At 37.1% G+C, this 22,739-nt stretch overlaps 1 protein-coding gene across 6 annotated transcripts in view; it reads left to right on the top strand.

The window, feature by feature from the left end:
* The window catches only part of CYTIP (cytohesin 1 interacting protein), a 77,181-nt gene extending 54,992 nt beyond the window's left edge, over window positions 1-22,189 (top strand). For all 6 annotated transcript variants that reach the window (XM_073019703.1, XM_038002099.2, XM_007965017.3 and 3 more), the window contains 7 exons: window positions 2,071-2,120; window positions 2,389-2,443; window positions 5,964-6,066; window positions 6,274-6,367; window positions 9,502-9,571; window positions 18,275-18,341; window positions 20,754-22,189. In XM_073019703.1, coding sequence (XP_072875804.1) covers window positions 2,071-2,120; window positions 2,389-2,443; window positions 5,964-6,066; window positions 6,274-6,367; window positions 9,502-9,571; window positions 18,275-18,341; window positions 20,754-21,220 — 906 coding nt within the window. In that variant the 3' untranslated portion in view covers window positions 21,221-22,189. The remainder of the gene's footprint in view (window positions 1-2,070; window positions 2,121-2,388; window positions 2,444-5,963; window positions 6,067-6,273; window positions 6,368-9,501; window positions 9,572-18,274; window positions 18,342-20,753) is intronic.
* Window positions 22,190-22,739: the final 550 nt, after the last annotated feature.

Here is a 22,739-nt window from a genome sequence, read left to right as displayed (position 1 = left end):
TTTTCATTTAGTAGTTTATATATTTTTATCTATTTCTCTATTTTTAAGTTTCCATTCTATTCCAGGCCCTGTGCTGGGCAGTGAGGCAGAAAGTAAAACAAATAACATTCCCCAAGAGGCCCAAATCACACAGATGATTATGTACAGATGTGAAGTATTTGATCCAGTATGCATTTCATATAAATATATACATATAAGTATACATATATATAGCTCTCTCTATATGGATATATGAATAATATGATGAATACTGATAGCAAGAGTAATACTTTAAAAATATAAGCCCTTATTTATGGAGGTATAAGATACTTCTTTTATAAAAACAATAAAAAAGCCCTAGGTATGATTATATAATTTGAATTAAGGGTGGAAAACAAGCAGCTGAAGATGATAAAAATAGATTAAGAAAATATGAGTACAATATAAGGGAGAGACTGAGAATGCTTGGAAATATCAAGTTTGTGGCTCTCTTCTGCAAGGAGGCCCACTAACATAGATGAATAGTCACTATCCTTGTTAACGGTACATATGAAGTACAAAATCAGGTTACAACAAACCATACCAATCCTTGTAGGCATTCCACAGTTAGTGCTTATAAACTGAAAAGAGATACTTTTTAGCAAGACTAGAGAATCTTTTTGGGTCTGAGCCATCTATTTCAGTCTTCATTGCAACATAAGTGAGTTGAAGCCCAGAACTAACAATAGAGGAAAATATAATTAATTTACAGCAAATTGGCAAGAAGAGATCACTTCTCCATCACATTAAGTTTATGGACTCGTGGCTGAATTCTTAACACTGGTCCCTTCCAGGAAATGTGTGTAAATGCTGGCATTTGGTACCTGGTAATTCAAATTTCCTACAGTGGTGTAGGCATCACTCCTAATGAATGTCTTAATAAGCATTTCATTTGTGTAACTTGTCACATAAGCATTAATATCTTTTACATATTTTCCCCCTTCTAGTTTTCATCCTTTCCTTATTTTATTTTGTCTTCTCTGGACTGACTAGGCATTGATCTCTTGATATTTTATGTGTTCATTTATATATGACAGCCATTTCAGGTTGACAATTAAAAACCCTGGGTTAGCTAGGAGCTTATGTGTCGGGTTCTTGAATCAACACTTGAGAATAGGGCTAATAAACATTTTCTGAACAAAGAAACAAACAAACAAAAAACAAAAACAAAAACAAAACACACACACACACACAAAAACCTGCTGCAATTTTCCTAAAAAATAAGTTGTCACCTTTTGTTGATGCTGCTTCTGTTTACAGCAGTAGAATGTGTCCTGAAAGCTTATGTTTATATGATCTTTTCTGAAAGTGCAGAGGAATGAAGGTGATATTATTTATACCATTTATACTATGCTGAGGTTTCTTTCCTTTCTTGGCTGGAAATTTCACTTCAGTCTTCCAAAACTATTACAAAAATAAATCATAAGCAGAAATGAGGTTTTGAGTTCCTGGTTTTACCTGAATTGTGTGTGTGAGTTGATTGTTTAGAGATTATTTTATCCTACTAAAAACAGTAACATGTTGAATTATTATAGTAAACACAGTCGTTTCATCATCATCTCCAAAAACTATAAAGTATTTGGGTTTCATATGCCATTCTACGTATGCTATTTTTCTTTGGATTTCAGTGTGATTACAAATTGCTATGGTTAATCTTTCAGAGTCTGTTTTAAATACAGACCAGAGAGGAAGTTCTGTTTGGGAGCTTTGGAGTTTTGCCACATTATATTAACTCTTTTGCCACATTGTATTACTATCTAAGCCTCTTTCAATCTTTTAATTGGAATGCCTAGAATCCTGTCTCCCTACTCTCCTCTGCTGTCACTAGAGAATGTAGAGAATGGAAATGGCTGCCTTTATGCAACAATTTCCCAGGAGCTGGGCCAAAGAAGGTGGTAAAGAACAGGGTGTGTGTGTGTCAGTGTGTGTGTGTGTGTGTGAGAGAGAGAGAGAGAGCGAGAGAGAAAGAAAGGGAGAGAGAGAGAGATTTAGAACATTTTACAGTGTATCTTGAAGACCCTGGGATAACTATATGCTTTTTGTATTTTTCAGCTTGCTTTGACCAGATCAAGTTCTTTAAGTGACTTTTCCTGGTCTCAAAGGTAAAGATATTGAATTATTTTTTGTCTCTCCCAAAATATTTAGGAACACAGCTCTCCAGACTGTTTCTTTCTCTCCCTTTCTCTCTCTCTCTCTCTCTCTCTCTCTCACACACACACACACACAGACACACACACAGAATCTTACATACTACAATTTACATAAATGTCAGTTATTTTTAATTGTGACAGTTATTTTTAATGATAAATCTGTGCCAAATGTGATACTTTAATTTTCATGCAGTTTCTTTTTTAAACATTTTTATTACAGAAAGCTTGTTACTGTGGAGAAGCAGGATAATGAAACATTTGGATTTGAAATTCAGGTGGGCAGTTTTCACATTTTCTAGACTTCCAAGGAAGAAAGTGGCATTGGTAGTGTCATGTTATGTGCAAAGAAATAATGAAGTTAGGATTAGAGAATGATGGAGTCTATGATTTTATTCAGTGTGTGCTTGTTTGGGGGTAGTTTTTCAGTGTGTTGAGTACTGTTAAGGAAGGAAAACTTGAAGATAACATGAAACCCCCGAGATATGTTCAACAGTTTGTGCTTGGTTACTTCGGTCTTCCCTTAAGTCCCAGACTGATCAGAAATGGTTGGTACCAGCCAGGTCTTAGATAAGAGAGTGAAATACATTTTACAGATGTGCATTTGATATATTTGCATTTTGAATGTGTTTTGCATAATCATATTGTTATACTGTATATCAGATTTTAAATATTTACTTTGGCATTCAAGAGACACTCGAAAGACTATACATCTGTGTATATGGAATGCATATATTCATGGATAGCTCCTGGTGCGTTTTGCTGCTAAAGAGTTCATATTGTACATGATGAGAAACCTATAGCTTTTTTTCCCCTAATGACAATGCTTTATAATTGTTATTTGAAACACTTGAGAACATTTGGCTCTACTTGCAGATTGCCTCATGCTGTAGGAAATTTTTAAGTCTTTATAAGTTTCAGCATAATTGCCTAAGAATTTCATTGCTTATTTGCTGTCTGCTTTTTCATGACCACATTGGTAAAGTGGGTGAGGTAGGTCAAGTGAAATCTAACCCAATTAAGTGCGACAGTAGTAGCTTAAGCATTTCTGTTTTTTTTTTTTTTTTTTTTCCGTAGTACGTTTGCATGTCTTTTGGATGTGTTTTGCATAATCATATTCTTACACTCTATATCAGATTTTAGATCTTAGCTTTAGTGCTGCTTTCAGAAAACTTTGGTGTGATATCAGCCCCACAATTGGAAAGTCAGTGTGTATTTTAAGATTAGGAACAGGAAACTGCTAAGTAAAACATGTTTTATGAGTAAAGAAACAAAATGGAACTCTAGCTGCAATGAAGACAGAGAAGGCACTTTGAAAAGAGGATTGCTTCCACTTGCTGAACTCTTCTACTTTTAAATTTGGTGAAATCTGTAATTCACCACAGTAATTGGTGAAATCTATTAGGTTTTAGAAGCATGGTACTCCCTCTTATTCCCCAGTCGTATGAACTACTCCCTATTCTGTTGTAGAGACACTGCTTTTTGTCACTGCCTCTTTTTAAAGGAGAATTATCCTCAAGGATGTGCAGCAGTGGCTACTGAAAACAGGATGAAAGACTACTCACCTGTCTTTATTTTTCTTACACTGCTATAATATATGTCACTACTCATTGAACAATGAGTAGTGACATCATATATATGTGTATATATGTATATTATATGTCACTACTTTCTTAAGTTTTTCTCCCATACCATAAACACTTATTCTTCATGCAGCAAGAGTCAAAACTATGTCAGGCCACACCACCACTGAACTTTTGTAGATCAACATGAACTAAGGGCACCTCTAAATGGCAGCATGCATGTGTTATCTCAGTGATGCGGGAACCTGTAAATTTACCCCTGTAAATTCCCTCTGGTATATGCTCCCCATTGTCAAATACACACCGTAATCTATTCCCTAGTACTCATCAGATTGGCAGCAGTCAACAAATAGGAGACATGCTTCCGGGAACTTTTTGAAAATCAGATAGAATCTCATGTACCCATATTGTGCATACAGTGTGAGTACGTATTTGGGATGTGGCCTACTAGAGGAATGACACTTTGGAAGAGACCAGATCCATGGTTCTCCATGGGAGCTAGTTTTATGCTGCTTATGAGAATCATGCAGCCCGATAGGAATGCAGACTTTGGACTCATGCACACCTGAATTCATATCCTCTCAATGACTGCCTTATGGGGTCCTTAGGAGTTTTAAATGAAACAATACATGCAATGTACCTAGTGATGTGCTTGGTACCAATAGAAGATCCACAAATGACAGGTGTTAGAATGAATGTAACTGGGCATGAGAAAGGACAACGAGATCTTTGTGTCTCTAAGAAATGCAGGTGATCATTGTGTCACTGATCCCTTAGTAGGAGCTAGAAGACTGGAGAAGGGAGAGAAGTATCCAATTAATACTTTCTGTAGCTTTGGGGTTTCTATTTTTTTCTATGTCTAACTACCAAATTTTACACCCAATGTGAACATATATGGAGGTGCCAGTTACATAAATCAACATGTTTCCACTGCACTGTACTCACTTTGATCTCTGGGAATGGAGGGTAGAGTCTCACTGCTAATGAGAATTGTTAGAACAGTGGTTTCCCAAAGGAGTGTCAGTTATATCTTTTGTTCATGTACCACATGAACTAGTTCAGTCTTTCATCTCCAGAAGGGTCTAGGCTATACTGAGAAGACACCTGGCAGGAAAGCTGTTAATGAAGTTTCTGACATAGATGGGAACATAGTGCATGATCTTTTAAAGTCCCTTCTACCTTTAAGATATAGGGATTCTAAGTGCCTTATAGATTAGATAGAACTCCTTTAGAGGTGAACAGACCCAAGTTTCTAGAAGTTGCTTGCATGTGGCTGACTTGTGGTGCCTCGGGGATTATTGAATAAGAAAGAATGAACATCAGACATTAACTTTTTCGCAAGGAAGTAGTACTTTAATGTAGCTTAATTTTAGGAATCAGATGTTTAAAAGACGTACCCTACTCAGAACACTGATTTTGCTTCTAAGTGGGACTAGACTTCATAATTTAAATGTGTGAAAAAAAGAAAATTATATTTGTTATAGGTCATTGGGACACTATATCTAGCAAACATTTATTCAGTGTTTTGGTATAATTAAAAATAAAAAAAAAAAACCACCACCACCAAACTTCTTGTGCCTAATTGAGGCAAGAGTCAAAGCTTAACTTTTTCTAATTTAGTTGGGTGACTAATGAACCGGTGAGGATTCAGGACAGGCATACCAGAGGGTGCTCAGAAATGAAGGTAATTGAGTCAATTATAGTACTTTTGAATAAATGCAGGGCAGATTGTCATTATGTGCAGAACTCTGATTTAAAATAATCATTGTTGGCATGTCTCCTTGCTGCATGTGTACAATTTCATACTCCTATAATGAGTGTTTTAGCTTGGGAGAACCACATAGGGATTTTTCTCATTGCACTTGGCCATCGTTGTTTTATCCCATTGGGAAATGAGAAACTCAATTTTTAAAAATAAATATGTAATTATGACAGCATCAGGTGATATCTTGGGCTTGAAAATATAAAATCTTGAGCCACTTTCATTTCACTTTCTTTCTCATGACAGATGTCTTTATGAATGGAGTTGGCTACAGATTGTCTGGCAGAATTGCAAAATTGATACCTTGATTCAGTTTATAGTGGAAATCCTTTCCAAATTGTCCTTTGGACTTACCTGTTATACTGCTTAATGATAGTTGACACCATTTTAAATTTTGGCAAATAGATGTTGAGGTTGTTAAATAGTAACTATATATCACCTTAATTTTTACAGTCTTACAGGCCCCAGAATCAGAATGCCTGCTCCTCGGAAATGTTCGCTTTGATATGCAAAATACAGGAGGACAGCCCAGCTCACTGTGCTGGCCTGCAAGCTGGTAACTTAAATTTTTGCTCATGTTAGGAATCATTTAAATAGAAAGAAAATAAAATGTTTTGAGAGTGAAGGTCAGGATGTATTCGTTGCTTTGAGTTTTCTTGGCTCCTTTATGTTTTTAAGACTTGGAGCTGCTTGTTTCATTTGCATGTCAGGAGGGATTATTTAACTAACCAACATAACACTCATTTTTCTTGGCATCTCCCAGGTGATGTCCTTGCAAATATCAATGGTGTGAGCACAGAAGGTTTTACCTACAAACAAGTTGTTGACCTGATCAGATCGTCTGGAAACCTGCTAACGTAACTATCTGTCTAGTTCCCATGGGGCTTCAAAATGTTATGTTTTCTCATAATGCCTGATGAGTGAATAAATAGGCTTTTTGTTCAGCATCACAAGACAGGGGGAGGCAGTGCACTGGAGCTTTAGAGTGGGGTACAAACATTATCAGTTCCTTTTGTTTCTCAAGATTCCTCACACTTGAACATACTGTCAACATCTGAAGTCAGAGGATATCAATAGCCCAAACGTCTGTGTGGGAAGGATGGCCTTTAAAATGTATTTTTTAATGTTAAATTCAATTAAACTGGCACACATTCTCTTTAAACTGGGAGGAACTGATCCAATTTTCATGGTTGATATAATCCTGTGTAGCTAAAACAAATAAAAGGTCAGAAGGGCTGAGTTTTTCGTCTTATGTGACAAGCCACCTGTGTTTCTCTTCCAGTGTTCCATTTGGAAAGGAAGAACAGTCTGTTCAACCCTCCCCACCCTGAAACACACATACTCACACCATGTGTTCCAAATATTCCAAACTTTTTTTTTTTGAGATGGAGTCTCGCTCTGTCATCCAGGATGGAGTGCAGTGGCGCGATCTCGGCTCACTGCAAACTCCACCTCCCGGGTTCAGGCCATTCTCCTGCCTCAGCCTCCCGAGTAGCTGGGACTACAGGTGCCCGCCACCACGCCCGGCTAATGTTTTGTATTTTTAGTAGAGACAGGGTTTCATCGTGTTAGCCAGGATGGTTTCGACTTCCTGACCTCGTGATCGGCCCGCCTCGGCCTCCCAAAGTGCTGGGATTACAGGCATGAGCCACCGTGCCCGGCCCCAAACTTCTTGATAGAACAGTGGCTTTCCCAGTTAGAGGTCTGACTGATTTTTCTACCATAACAATACTAGCACCTAATAAAATCTTATTAGGATAGTTAAATGACGAAATTCGCTCATTCATTAAAATCATATTTATTGAGCAAATACTATGTTTCCAGCTCTGTGATAGGCTCAGGAGAGACCAAGATAAAGAATCTCTTCGTACGTTAATAATTATGGGAGGAAATGGCTCAGAAAAGCCTGAAATTTAAGTAATGTTTATATTTCAGTTATTAATAACTACTATGAGAAAAGTACAAAACAGCAATGGCCTGTCATGCTGGGTAAGGAGGCTGCTAGTTTGGCTTAGATGTGTAAAGTGGTCTTTTCTGGGGAGGCGATATTTGAGTTGAGATCTAAATGAAGAGAAGGATGGCCAAATGAACTCCTGGTGAGAGCACTTCAGGCAAAGAGAGAGGTCTCTGAGTTCTCAAAATGGGTTTGGCATGTACAAGGGAAAGAAAAAAAGGCAGTATAATTGGTAGTTGATGGATTAGAGAAAGTATAATAAGAAATGAAGCCAGAGAGTTGGCCTGGGGACAGACCGTGGATCTCTTTGGCCATGCCAACAAGTTTGAGTTTTATTCTGATTGAGGTGGTCCTATGTTGTCTCATTTATTCTTCACAGCCACCTGTGAGGTTAATTTTATTCCTATTTATAGATGAAGTGCCTGAAGCTTAGAGAGGACTTAGTTAAGGTCACATAACCAGTAAGTGATAGGGTTGGGAGTTGACCACTTGCTCTGGATGCCAGGATCTGTCCTTTTCAGCTATGACTGCTCCTTGGAAGCTGCCAGTAGAAAATCTGCTGGATGCTCTTCAGTGATTCTGGTCTAAAACTTCAAAGGATGCTTTGGGCGTTTGTGAGAGTAGATATGAAAGATGGTGGTGGTAACAAATTGAGTCCAACTCTATAGGTCCTGTGAGTTCAGGGTAAAGGATGAGGTGTTCTTGCTCTAGAGAACCCTGGATCCAAAGGAGAGGAACCATGCAGAGTCTGAGGGGAACTGCTGGTGGTTAGAGTCAGAAAGCATGTTCCACATGGGTGAAGAGGGTAGATCATAGGTAAATAGGGGTGGTAGATGGAGGTAACTGTTGGAAATTCAGGAAAATGGGAGACAGTCTGTGCAAATACTGAGCAAAATGGCCAAATCAATGGTTGCACTTTTGCCCATACACATCTATTGCTTCAGCAGGTCAAATTGACATTCAATCCCAATGAAACAGATTCATATGGATACCCGTTATTTCTCAGAGAGTCAACATCACCTTAAGGAGAAAACAGAGAGCATTTGGCTTGCTACCACCTGATTATCCCTGGCACGATGCTATTAGAAATAGAGGAAAACTGATCTCCACATTTAATGCTTTTACTATGTCTTGAAAAATTCCTTGTATCTTTATAGAGTTACAGCTTAATTACAAGAAGGAACCTGAACCAACACCTTAAAAATTGGTGTGTGATTCACAAATGAAATTTTTAAATCATATTCAGATTGATGGTTTAGTAGTCAAAATAAAAGCCTTTAACTTGAACACACAGAACAAATCAAATCACTCAGAATGGAACCAGTATTTTAGTTTTAGAAATGTGTATGGTGTAGGAAGAACAGAACACTGGTAAGTCGATAATTCTAGGATTAGAGTTTGTAAACTGAATGTTTTGAGATGAAAGAATCATATGAAGGTTATTATTTCATAGTAGTTGTACTTCTCTTTCTTCTAGTACCAAAATTATAAGGAGATTTACAGAGGTAAAGGCTCCTAGAATCCTAGGGAGGAAAGGATTTCTCCCTCTTTCAAGAAGTAGCATGTTAATTCCATGGTTGTGAAAGTCCCTAGTTCCTATTGTTTCTGTTATTGTGCTCCTTGTGTTCAGCATGGTTTCTAGAATCTGGTACATAGTAGATGCCCAATCAATGTTTACCAAGTGAGTGAGGTCATTCAGCTCATCCTCACAAGAACAGATTCTAGTAGAGAGCAGCCATCATTGTCACATAGTGACTTCTATAAAATAAGCTATCGTTCACAAATTAACTAGGATCCTTTCTTATAGCCACCTTCTCAAGGGGAGTTTTCCCCCATTTTCTTTCTCTGAATGTTATCAGAAGATTTGGCTTTGGTCCAGCTACTCGAAGTGCCATGAGAACTGTAACATTTATATTTCGTTTTTAGTATAGTATGTGCTCAAAGTGTAGTACTCCATAATATGGTACTTATTTAAATGAATCACTCATGTTACTCACTCCCCACCTTCTTCTTTTTATTTTTTTTTTCTTAAAACAGGATAGAGACTCTTAATGGAACAATGATTCTGAAAAGAACAGAGCTTGAAGCAAAGCTGCAGGTTTTAAAGGTAATTTAACTTAATGCAGCAAGACACATTTTTCATCCTTGAATGTGTGAGTGGTAAAATAAAGATCTATTTGAGGAACTGAGATAGCCCTTGAAAAAGAAATGTCGTGATGAATCTAAACTGCTGAATTATCAAGAGCCACACAATTACCTTCGGAGGAATATCAAATTCTGCAAACCAGTGTAAATCACTTTCTTCCTTCCTCCTTCTGTGTGTCTATGAGGCTCAGAAAGGCAACAGGAAGGCACGCCACTTGAAGAACTCTTCATTAGTGCACCTGTGATCTCTGTTGATTTACATTTTGTTTGGAATTAAGACGAAAAAGGTCATTATTTTCCCAAGTGTGTTGGAGGGCCTGGGTTTTTCACTTTTTCCATGTCCTCTTTTGAAGTCCTTCTCTTCTGCCTCATTCTTAAAACAAAAACCTTGTCCGTCCAATCCTGTGACTGTCCTTGAATCTGCTTTCATTGGCAAATACATTAGCAACTTCAAAGGAGGAAGAAATTAGCGTCCAAGAGATAGTAAATAATGCAGGATGTTTAGTGAAAATTCCCTGGGATGGCTTTTTGAGGCTTTTAAAAATCTCAGTTCTCTGGACTGATGAGGGTCTCCTAAGCCATGAAGTCCAGACCCTCACTCATGCATCTGAGTTATAGTTCGGAAGACCTCTCTGTTTGTCTCAGTGACCTCTGCATCCCAATCTCCCCCTTGCAGAGTGACGAGGTAGCCAATCTGAGCAGAGACTGTAGTTTACTATAGGCAGCTTGCTTACTTCGTCTTTATTTAGCAACAGCTGAAATTTATTAGTTTTCTTCATGAAATATGAGCTTATTAATTATTGAGCCCAAGAGAGTGGATTTTATTTTGTATCTTTTTCTTCCTCCACATCCAATTCATCAACAAATCTTGCTTTCCTCATCAGCATTGTTTTGGATACTCTTGCCACTGTGCTTATTTCTGTGGTTTGTTGAATCAATTTATAAAATTCCTCGAAAAAACCTCTGCTCAAATTTTGATAGGAATTGAATTGTATTCATAAAATAAATGAGAGCAATTAAAATCTTTATGGCTTTCACTTTTCTCACTTTGAATTCAGGATCTCAATCTGTTTATTCAGATCTGTCATGGACTTCAAAAATATTTTGTAATTATCTTCCTATATTTTTACATGTCTTTTATTATATTCAGTCTTGTTTACTTCCTTGTTGTTCTTGCTATATTAATCTTTTAAATTTTCAGCCACTTATTGCTAATGATTTTGTTGAAATTTTTAAAAATCCAGTTGTGTTGAACTCCCTTTATTCTAATAATATTTTTTATAGATTTCCTTATATGTTCCATATAGGTTTCTTATCATTTGCAGATCGTAAAATTTTGCACCCCTTTAGCTCAATTATTGAAACTAATTTATTTTTCCTCTCCTATAGCATTGGCTAGGATCATCAATATATTGTAAATAATGATAATCTTATTGTTGACTTGAAAGAAAACATTTCTAAGATTTTTGTTACTACATTTTTATGAGTAGTAAACAATGCTTCATATTGTACTTGAATTTAAAGTTAATTTGTTTTTGCAAAAGAAAGATAATCTTAGTGAACATCTTTTTTAAAAAGTTTATTTTTTTTCACCTTTTCTTAGAAAAAAGAAATATTGAAAACAAGAATGAAAAATAGGGTTATATTCTATGGAATAAAGTACTAACTTGCACAAATCATTATTTCCTTCCTTTAAGCAATTTCTATTCTTGGCATGTTTTTATCTTAAGTTTTAATGTACATACTTACCAATATATGAATTTTTCAGTATCTCCATCCTCTTCCAGAACATCATGAACACCATACAATGTTTAAAATGCCCATTTAAGACCCTATATTCCTTATTATACTTACTTTAGAGAATTTGTATCAATTTTTTAAAGTACAAAATACAGATTTTTGTTCTATATCTGGTAGTGAAGAAATACATCAACTTGTACCTTTTGAATGTTTGCTGTTGTTTGTTGCATTCTACTCCTTACCTCTAGGTTTACTTTCTATCTTGCTATAGTACTTCCTTCTGTGGGGGTAAGTAGATTTTTGTTGAAAAATGTTTTTATTTCACTGCTACTATTGGAGGACAGTTTTGATAGGTAATTGAATTATTCTAAGTAGGTGTTTAATTCCCTTAGCACTTTGAATATATTACTCCTTTAATATTTTTTTTATGAGAGAGCTCCTAATTATTTTTGGCAGGTAATCTATATTTTCTGCTAAAGGTTTTAACATCCTTAATTCATCCAGAATAAAATTGTATATATTATGAGGTATGGGGAAAATTCCAATTTAATTTTTTTCCATATTAATAACCAGTTCTTCCAGTAGCATTTATTTTGTAGTCCCCCTTTCCCCTTCAACTGACTTGCAGTAAAACCTCTATTTTTAAGCAAGTACCACATATGCATGGATTTGCTGATAGGCTTTCTAATATGATCCATGGGTCAATTTGTTTATCTCAAATTGTTTATAATAAATCTTGATATCACATTGGGCACAGTTATTCTTGGTCCTTTGATCATCTATATAAATTATAAAAGCAGATTATATGTAAATAAATGTTGGTGTTTTGATTGATATCACATTTTATTTATCTATTTTTGAAGACAGGGTCTTGCTCTATTGCCCTTGCTGGAGTGCAGCAACGTGATCATAGCTTACTATAGTCTCAAACTCTGGGCTCAAGCAATTCTCCTATCTCAGTCTCCTGAATTGCTGGGATTACAGGCCTGAGCCACCATTCCTGGCTCTGATCACACTATAAAAAAAAATATATAAATATAAAATAATTATATATACAATATAATTATATATATTATATATTAATTTGAGGAAACAACATAATATGGTATTAGGTTTTTTATGGATAGATGATCTTACCATTTCTTGTTGTTTTCTTGAAAGTCTTTCAATAAGGTTATAATTTTATGGACATAGGTCTTATACATCTTCTGTTAGACTTAGTCCTCTGTACCTTATGTTTTTTGTTCTTATTATCGCTTCTTTAGAAAAACTAGTTTTGATTGATGTTAATAGACATGTGAAATTAATTTTTCTATGCTGTCACTATATTCAAACACTTTGCTAAATTATAGAATAGTAATATCTATTTTAATAACTCTAATGAATTATCTGTAGATTATTTTGGACTTACTGTAGCGATAATAACTATCTGTTAGGAATGAGTTTTGGTTCTTTTTCTTACCTTACTTCACAGCTTAGGAGCTACCACAGAACGATGAATAGAAACCATAGTTGTAGGCATCCTTGTTTTATTCTTGATTTTAAAGAAAATTTTTCCTAATTTCTTTTCTATTAGGAATGAGCTATATTTCAGAGTAAGGAGACTCCCTTCTATACGAAGTTTGCTGGTAGTGTTTATAGTGCTTGTGCATTAACTTTTATTAAATACTTTTTTCTGCATCTGTTAAGCTGGTCTTCTCATTTATTCATTTGAAAAAATTCTGTCAATATGTGAATGAAATTCAAATATATTCTAGTATAAAGCTACCATTTCATTTCTAGGATAAACCCAACCTGGCTTATCCTTGAAATTTATAATTTGTAAATGTAATTACAGATTTGATTTGCTAGTATTTTATTTAGGATTTTGAAAGATAGTCTCATTTTTCAGGTAGACTGGCCTGTAATTTTCTTTTCTTAGATTATCTTTTTAAGTTTTGGTATCAAGTTTACTAGACTCTTAGCATGACCTGTTTTCCTCTTCTTATTTTCTGGCAGAATTTTAATAATACCATCTGAATCATCTTGGTTTAGGATTCTTTTTTGATGGGAATACTGTTAATGAACTGTTTCAATTTCTTTATTAGTTGAGAGACTACTCAGGACTTCTGTTTTTTTTTTTTTTTTTAAAGCCAGTTTTAGTGACTTATACTTTTGTTAACAAAGTTTTAAAATTTCTGAGTTGATGGTAAAATATTATTCTGATGTTTTAAATTTTTGTCAAAAATTGTTTGAGTGTACCCCATTTTTTTCTTGCATCTTGTACCACTTTTTATGCTTCTTTTTTTTTCTTGATAATTTTCTCTACAGAATTTTCTATTTTTGGATCTTCTAGAAAACCAATATTTGTGGCCATCTTTAAATCTTTTTCTGGTTGCTTTAAGATATTCTTTTGTCCTTACTGATCTATGGTTTTACTACAATGTAATTAGTTCTGGATTCATTTCTAAATTTATACTATGTAGAACTTATAGTGCTCTTTCTGCTCAAAGACTTTCTTTAGCTTTGGAAAACTATCAACTCAATCTTTTTGGAATATACCTTCTACACCACTCCTGTATTACCTTGTGGAATTCATATTAGACATAGTTTCTTGATTTATCTTTCATGCTTCCTAATGACTATTTCATAGGTCTTTATTTATATTTTTGGGTTACATTATTTCTGAATTCTTTAGTAACATCTCCAGAAATGTTCTTGCTAGCTGTTCTGTGTAGAATGTGTTCTTTCTATTGAGTTATAAAAATTACTTTGTTATTATCTCGTAGTTCTTTTTCATGTCTATCTGTTCTTGTTTTTTTCATTCCAAAGTTCTTGTTCTTATAAACATTGATCTTATTTATCTCTCAGAGGATTAGAAACATTCTTATTGTAAAGTCTTTTTTGGACACTTTTCTTTTTTTTTCTGAGACAGAGTTTTGCCCTTGTCACCTAGGCTGGAGTGCAGTGGCATGATCTTGGCTCACTGCAACCTCCGCCTCCCAGGTTCAAGGGATTCTCCTGCCTTAGCCTCTGGAGTAGCTGGAATTATAGGCACCCGCCACACCTGGCTAATTTTTTGTATTTTTAGTAGAGACAGGATTTTTGTCATGTTGGGCAGGCGGGTCGCGAACTCCTGCCCTCAGGTGATCTGCTTGCCTAGGCCTCCCAAAGTGCTGGGATTACAGGCATGAGCCACCACACCAGGCCTTGAACACTTTTCTATTTTCATTTGATTTAGAGAATCCATGTAAAAATTATCAATTTTAAAATCTTTTTTATCATTAAATATCTGTGAGTGTTTGGGGATTTAGACTGCCTACTTCCCTCGCATGGCATATAGCCTCTCCCTTCAGCACAAAGTGATAATTGGATGCTTGGCCCCACTCAGCATTTCAAGGCTACCAATCCAGAGCCAGGTCTGGGGGCTTACATGCCTTCCCTGGAGACTCAGTGAGCTGTTTGGCTCAAGCCATGAGGCTGTGTTTAGGTACTCCTGCCTTTCTTCATACAAGCTCTACATGAGCCATAGCCAGCAGCAGCAGCTTTTCTCAGCCTCCTTTCCCAGTGATGGAGCTTCAGCCAATGTTTTTTTCTTAAGCAGAAAACCTGGCTCAGACCTGTGTTTCAGATAGGTGCATTTAAACCATGTATTGCCAAAAAATTTATTTCTGTTTGTCTGTGTCCAGAAGACTTTAAGTTTCATTCTGCTTTCTATCTTGCATGTCTGTCCTGTTTCTAATCTTGAAATTATGAGATTCCATTTATCTCTTGAGCCAGAAATGTCTTGGTCTGACCCATAGCCAAGGTCAGGCTGGTTTCCCCCCCACACAATGACATTTACTTTGTGCGTCCTGTGTAAGTGAGCATTCTTTCCCTCAAAGACTCTTCTTGAGGCCAGGGGCTCTTCTTTAGAAACAGTGGTCCTTTCTGATCCACATTTTCAGGGATTCCCTTTCTTCTGACCTATGATTCAAATGTTTAACATGAAAACAGCACATCCAATGGGCTAGCTGGGTGAGCTAGTTTGTAATCTACTTCTGCTATTTATTGGGTGTGTAGTGCCTGGGAAATATTTTGTTACACTGAATATTCATTTTTGAATGTTACTTTTTAGGGAAGTTATGAAAATTAAATATCATGTTATCAGTGAAAATGCAACTGAAGTACTAAAATGCCATGGAAATGTTCAGCTGTATTTCAATCCTGTAGATTGAAAGCATTGCAAACTTCTTTGGAACCAATGTGTGACAGCTGACAGTTGTTTTAGGAAGCCATTTTTTTCATGTATTCATTCAACCGTTATATACTGAGCAGCTGCTATGTAGCTGGCACTCAACTGGGCACAGTGAGGTGATGCTGCCCAGCAGGGTTAGATCTCACTTGTGCTTTAATTCTCATCTAATGAGAGCTCAGATATGTCCAAATATACAATTGTGATGTCAGTAATACAGGCAGAAACAGACCCAAAGAAAAACAAGGAAGCTTGGTTACAGTTGAAAAACCCTTAGTCACTCTGACACATCTGCTCTTTACACTGGTATTTTCTTGGTTTAAGTGACGACAAACTGAAATGACTGGGCCAAATCAACAAATCAGATATTGCAACACCAGTATTTTTCCAAAAATTGACTATATGACCAGTGCTGACTTTGTATTTTTAGATAGTAAGTGCAGAAATGTAACTTCCTCTTCTTTCTGTCTCTAGTTTTTACTGACCTGTCCCTATGCTCCTCCACTGAACTCTAGTCTCCTGTAGGAAATAAATCTCTTTAAGAAAGATGAAAGGGTTTGGTACGTATGCCAGGTACTTGTTGCCTTATAGTCCCTATGTCCCTAATTTTGACCTTTGTATAACCACAGATTTACATAGTTAAAAGCTGGGAATAAGACAGCATAGCAGTCCTTTTTTTTTTTGGAGGCAGGGTCTCACCCTATTGCCCATGCTGGAGTGCAGTGGCATGATCACAACTCACTGCAGCCTCAACCTCCCAGGCTTAAGTGATCCTTCTACATCAGCCTCTTTTTAAAAAAAATAATTGATTAATTAATTATTTTTGAGACGGAGTTTTTCTCTTGTTGCCCGGGGTGGAGTATAATTGCGCCATCTCAGTTCACCACAACCTCTGCCTCCTGGGTTCAAACGATTATCTTTCCTCAACCTCCCAAGTACCTGAGACTACAGGTGCCTGCTCCCACACCCGTCTTATTTTTGTATTTTAAGTAGAGATGAGGTATCGCCATTTGGACCAGTCTGGTTTCAAACTCCTGACCGCAGGGGATCCACCCGCCTCAGCCTCCCAAAGTGATGGGATTACAGGTGTGAGCCACCGTGCCCAGCCTTCTCAGCCTCTTAAGAACTGGTGTGTACCACCATACCCAGCTAATTTAAAAAAGAATTTTGTAGAGATAAGGTCTCACTATGTTGCCCAGGCTTGTTTCAAACTCCTGGTCTCAACCAGTCCTCCCACTTCAACCTCCTAAAGTGCTGAGATTACAGATGTAAGCCACTGCCCTCAGCCCTCAAAGCAGTATTATAGCTATTCTAGACTATATTATGGTACAGAAAGAACAAGAAGTTGACTGAGTCAAGCATTTGATTGATTTATTGCTCGATTTTATATTGGCAACGATAAGGGTTGCTGTTAAATGTTACTAGTATCAAGGTTTAGAAAATTCTGCCCAGTTATTGTTCAATCTTTGAAGACTGAGGAATAAGCCATGCTCCTCTCAAGCATTTAATGATGTTCTTGCAATTTTATTATTTTCTTTCCCTTAATCCTTCCCTAAATATACATTTTTTTCCTCTTCCTTTTTAGCCTTCATCTACTCCTTGCAGATTGCTTTGTGGGAAGGACTGCTTGTTTCAACTAGGCTGTCTTTCCTTTGGCATAAGAGTCCACAGGCAAACCTGAGCTGTGCCCACTTGCTGGGCTCGCTATAGGGACCTGAACTGGCAAAGGAAGGGGAAGAGGAGAGGATAAAGAATGGGAGAGAGTGAGCCTATAGCTGTGTTTTTTTCAGATGCCTTCTGCCTGGTTTGTTTTACATTGCCATTGCCTCAGTCCCCTCTGTGGGATAGGCCAGGACTTGTGTGCTGTCTTGACCCATGTGGCAGCTACTTAGTTTCCACTGTGGGCCTCAGCTCTCGTGTGCTGGGGCAGCCAAGAAGGGAAGCAGTTAAGAAGTTAGGGTACTTAGCAGTGTTCTAAGTTTAGCCCACTAATGAAGCATTTCAGACAGTTCTGTTCTCTTTTTTGGTGTGGAAAATAAATAGCTGTCCAAGCCAGGTGCGGTGGCTCACGCCTGTAATCCCAGCACTTTGGGAGGCCGAGGTGGGCAGATCACGAGGTCAGGAGTTCGAGAATAGCCTGGCCAGCATGGTGAAACCCCGTGTCTACTAAAATTACAAAAATTTGGCTGGGCATGGTGGGGCGCAACTGTAATCCCAGCTACTTGGGAGGATGAGGCAGAAGAATCGCTTGAACCTGGGAGGTGGAGGTCTTCAGGCTTGTATGTTGATGATGATATTTGTAGAGCGTTAACTAAGTTCTAGTCACTGTTCTAAAAATTGTACATCTATTCACTCATCTAATCCTCATAACATTTCCAGGGTTTAGGCTCTATTATTGTCTTCATCCTACAGATGTGGGAATCCTAGAGTATAAATGCTTGCCTAAACAGCAAGTACATTTTCACAGACCCAAATAATCTTTTTAAAATAATTTTTTAAATAAAAATATATTTTATTGTTTTTTTTCAAAGAAAGCTTGTTGGCCCAATATCCTCCTTTTATACAGCAAAAATATTTTAAATGGATAAGATGGATTGGTAGTACCAGAAAGAAAGGTAAAAAATTTTAATGACAAATCTCAACACCTAGGATTAAATTGCTAGCTACACTGGGGTTTCCTAATAATAAAACCTTTTTTTTTAAATCTCACAGCAAACTTTGAAACAAAAATGGGTGGAGTACAGATCTCTGCAGTTACAGGAACATCGTCTGCTTCATGGTAAATGCAATTTCCTGTTCAGAAACCACACTAACATTACTTCTTTCAGTATTTCTGCCTCTAAGTTGTTTTAAGATTATCATCATTATAAGAAAAATTTGACTAGTGCTGGTCAAAGAAATGTGTCTGTGTTTCTTTGGCATGAGCTTTCGAGTGGCTGTATTTGGAGGAGGCTCAAGGCAAGTCAGATCCACTACTCTACACACACACACACACACACACACACACACACACACACACACGACGCAGATGCGCATGCGCACATGCACACTGATGCACACGCTCGAAAACAGGCACCTGGAGATTTTAGAAGATCATTGGGGAAGATTGCGTGACTTTCCTTCCACTTCAGTGAATGAATTACATTTCTGAAAAAATCGTGGCTCGGGGCTGTATAGTTTCTAGAAGCTATTAAAGCTGGAATGGTTGCACACTTATTGGGTAGAGCTCCTGTCTTTTGTTTAAATTGCATAAGTTGCGTTTATTCAGAGAATTTCTTTTTCATGGCCCCCAAGACAAAGACAGAAATGCGTAAGATTATTACAACAGTAAATGCATAGCTCTTGCCATTGAGTGCATTTTTAAGGGAAGGGTTGAGTTTAAAATGTGTTAATTTGCTATTTGCTGTGTGACAGATGTAACCAATGGAATGAACTTTTGTGTGCAAATAATTCACTGAAACCACTATGTGGGTGCGAAATATAGGTTATCTCTTCTTTAAATAGCACAAGCTTAAGTCTCTAACCTAGAATATCCATTAAATGTGATAATCAATTTGTTTACCAAAAAGATAACAATTTAATCCTTAACTAGTCACTAATTTATGGCTTAGATTTCTGATATAAAGTTCTGTGTTTTTTAATTGAAGTGTTTGAAACTTACGAACAAGTTACTTCTCCTTTTTATATTTTCATTTAATATTTTTTAAAAATTCATAATAGCTTTTTTGGGTAGTGAAGTTTGTTAGAGAGGCAGAAGTATTTAATACAAAAACTTCTTTATGGCCTTGTAAATTCAGCCACCTCCTTGCTTTCTTTAGATGTGAGGGCTTTTTAGCCTCATTTCCACTTCTGGAGCATCCTGAATGGCCTGGTGAATATAAATTCTTGCTGTTCTATAGGAACGGCCTTGTATTATAGACAACATTGTTAGGTCAGGTCCTCATAAAGTCATTGTTGTATACATTTTTTTGAGCAATTGAGGGAGTTCTGCTTTTTCTAGATGCATAGTAAACATCCAGGGCATGTGATTCTATAAGGCAATTGCTCTCAAATCAAAAGAAATTCATCACTCATTGCAAGATGAAATGAAGTAGGTTGTATTAGCAAAAAGGAAAGCATTATGACCAGTCACTGTGGGGCTGGTTGTACTCAACCTTGCAAATCATCTGAAAAAATAGTTTCTTTTTATATTATCAACCAAGGACAAAAGAGAGCAGCAGTAAAGATAATCAGTACAAAATAAAACCATTTTGGAGTGTGCAGTATTCTATTATTTTTTTCTGAAGCAGAGTCACTTACTGATTATGTTTTTCCAAGGCTGGTATTACAAGTTCTCTCTCTCTCTCTCTGTCTCTCGATACCAACCAACTCAGTTAGTGTGGAAGCAGGGAGGGTCGTATGGACAGGGTATTGGTATGTGATTAACATTCTAGTTTGAAGAGCCAGATGTACGTCGTGAAGGATCAATGAAAAAAATTTAGCCAAGCAGATAAAATTCAATTTCTTCAAATAAATTATTACTTACTTGAGGACAAAGATGCTTTCTGGGTACAGTATCATTCCAGAGAATTTAAGTATTCCAAAATGAAACTTGGAATATTGAGGTTGGAAGATACATTTGATTTCACAAATCCTTTCTCTAAGAAACACTTATGAATTATCTGTTCCATAATTTTTTCTATATACCTCAAATGATTTTATAATAATTTTAGAATTATTTTCAAAAGACAGTACCTAAGAATCGGAGAAACTAAATGGAGAAAATCATGATAGCATTTCCCAGGTGTATTCAATGGGACCCCTTTTCTGTGAGAATTATAATAAAAGGTTTCAGGGTTATTTAAATTGAAGAAATGATCATTTTGGAGATTCAGATGTCACATTGGTAGACTGTCAGTTGGGTTGAACTGTTCTCATATGAAACATCTTGTTTAAATTTATTCTAATATTATAATTTTTGTGACCATGGAACCTTGGTCTATGAACAATAGTTCAGGAAACCCTACTATACGGGTTATCAAATGGCCTCATAAACAGTTACTTATTCACGCACGCCAAAGCTCATTGAAAAGTATTTTTCACCCTTACTCTTTCTTGTGTCATTCCAAGAGAAGTTTTGGTGCAGCGTATTTATTTGTAGGAAATGATGAACAGGTCCATTTCACAGAAGACTTTGTTCTCTGTGCTGTAGGTGATGCAGCTAACTGCCCCAGTTTGGAAAACATGGACGTGGATGAATTGTCTTTGTTTGGACCCCTGCCTGGGCCAGGCCCAGCCCTCGTGGACCGGAATCGATTATCCAGTGAGAGCAGCTGTAAGAGCTGGCTGAGCTCCATGACTATGGACAGTGAAGATGGCTACCAGACGTGTGTGTCTGAGGACTCCAGCAGGGGTGCCTTCAGTCGGCAGACGAGCACAGATGATGAGTGCTTTATCCCCAAGGAGGGGGATGATTTTCTGAGGAGGTCATCTTCAAGGAGGAACCGGAGCATCAGTAACACCAGCAGCGGGTCCATGTCTCCCTTGTGGGAGGGCAACTTCTCAAGCGCGTTTGGGACCCTGCCCCGGAAGAGCAGAAAGGGAAGTGTCCGAAAGCAACTCTTGAAATTTATCCCTGGCCTTCATCGTGCTGTGGAAGAGGAAGAAAGTCGCTTTTGACGGATTGTGGTGTCCTTTCAAATTGGCTTATTTCACAAATATCTCTAGACTCACCCACATCCCAGCTTGGTGGGAAAGTGCAGAAGAATTGCAAAACTGGCATCCCATTTCACAGCAATAGTGACCTTTATTTAAATTGTTGTGTCATAGTTTTTGCTTCTTACATCATTTTTCAACCTGAACAGCTTAATTTCTAAGCAGACAGGAAAACTAAATAATAATTAATATAACAAACATGAAAGTGCCTGCTCATTCCAGTACTGTCTTTGAAAGCAAAACTAATATTTATTTTCTAGATTATCCCTGTGAATAATTGATAACTTTTGGAGTCAAGTATGAATAAACGTTTGGCAGAATATAATAATCTGCACTGTTTTCTATAGGATAATTGGTGAGTTATAAAATCTTAGGTTTGCTTATGCCCAGTGGCTTCTGGGGAGGCTTAATAATAGGCAGTTTTGAATTTGTTCAAACCTGTAATGACTTGTAAACAAAGATGACCATCAACCCTTTCTCACATCTATAGTGACAATAAAGCGGGAAGTATAAGATTTAATAGGAGGGGTTAAGGTTCATGAGAACCATGGAAAGATGTGGTCTGAGATGGGTGCTGCAAAGATCATAATAAAGTCTTTTTTATAGTCAGTCTAAACAAAGTGGGTGGGGATGTCATGTTTTTTGCCTGATTCAACTTTTGTTCTGCTTAAACATTAATGGCAAATCTAGAACTCTTCGAATCCTACAACTTTGCAATTTTTTTTCCTACAAATGTCTAACATCCAAAACGTGAGAGTTGGGAAAAGGACTTTGCTCCTGTAGATTTTTTCATATTACTTCTCTATATCATATATTCTAAATAGCTACCACTTCAGCAGTCTTTTGCCTATTGGTTATGTTAGTATCACATTACTTCTAGCCTTTCAATTACTCCATGTTTTATTTAATATCCATTAAAGTCTATGAATTCTCTGTTCTGGTGGCACAGCTGTTCATTACCTATATTCTAGAGTAGACAACCTGGACTATGTAATAAATAGTCTGCTGATTTTAAGTTCTTTCTCTCTCTCTCTCTCTCTCTGCGTGTGTGTGTGCGTGTGTGTGTTTGGGAGAAACAGAAACACTTCACTTTAAGTAGAACTGCTAAATTTAAGTAAACTTCTGATTAAGAAGTGAGTTATTTTGAGAAAAAAGAGGGTAGGGTAAGGAAGCATGTAGGATAACAAAGAAATGATAAAGTATAAAAAGATTTCTAGGCCGGGCGCGGTGGCTAACGCCTGTAATCCCAGCACTTTGGGAGGCTGAGACAGGTGAATCACGAGGTCAGGAGATCGAGTTCATCCTGGCTAACACGGTGAAATGGTGAAACCCCATCTCTACTAAAAATACAAAAAAGTTAGCCGGGCGTAGTGGTGGGCGCCTGTAGTCCCAGCTACTCGGGAGGCTGAGGCAGGAGAATGGTGTGAACCCGGGAGGCGAAGCTTGCAGTGAGCCAAGATCGAGCCACTGCACTCCAGCCTGG

The sequence above is a fragment of the Chlorocebus sabaeus genome, chromosome 10 (assembly GCF_047675955.1).
Source record: "Chlorocebus sabaeus isolate Y175 chromosome 10, mChlSab1.0.hap1, whole genome shotgun sequence".
Taxonomy (NCBI): Eukaryota; Metazoa; Chordata; class Mammalia; order Primates; family Cercopithecidae; genus Chlorocebus; species Chlorocebus sabaeus.
The sequence above is the reverse complement of the archived record's forward strand: the minus strand, read 5'-3'. Positions and strand labels throughout refer to the sequence as shown.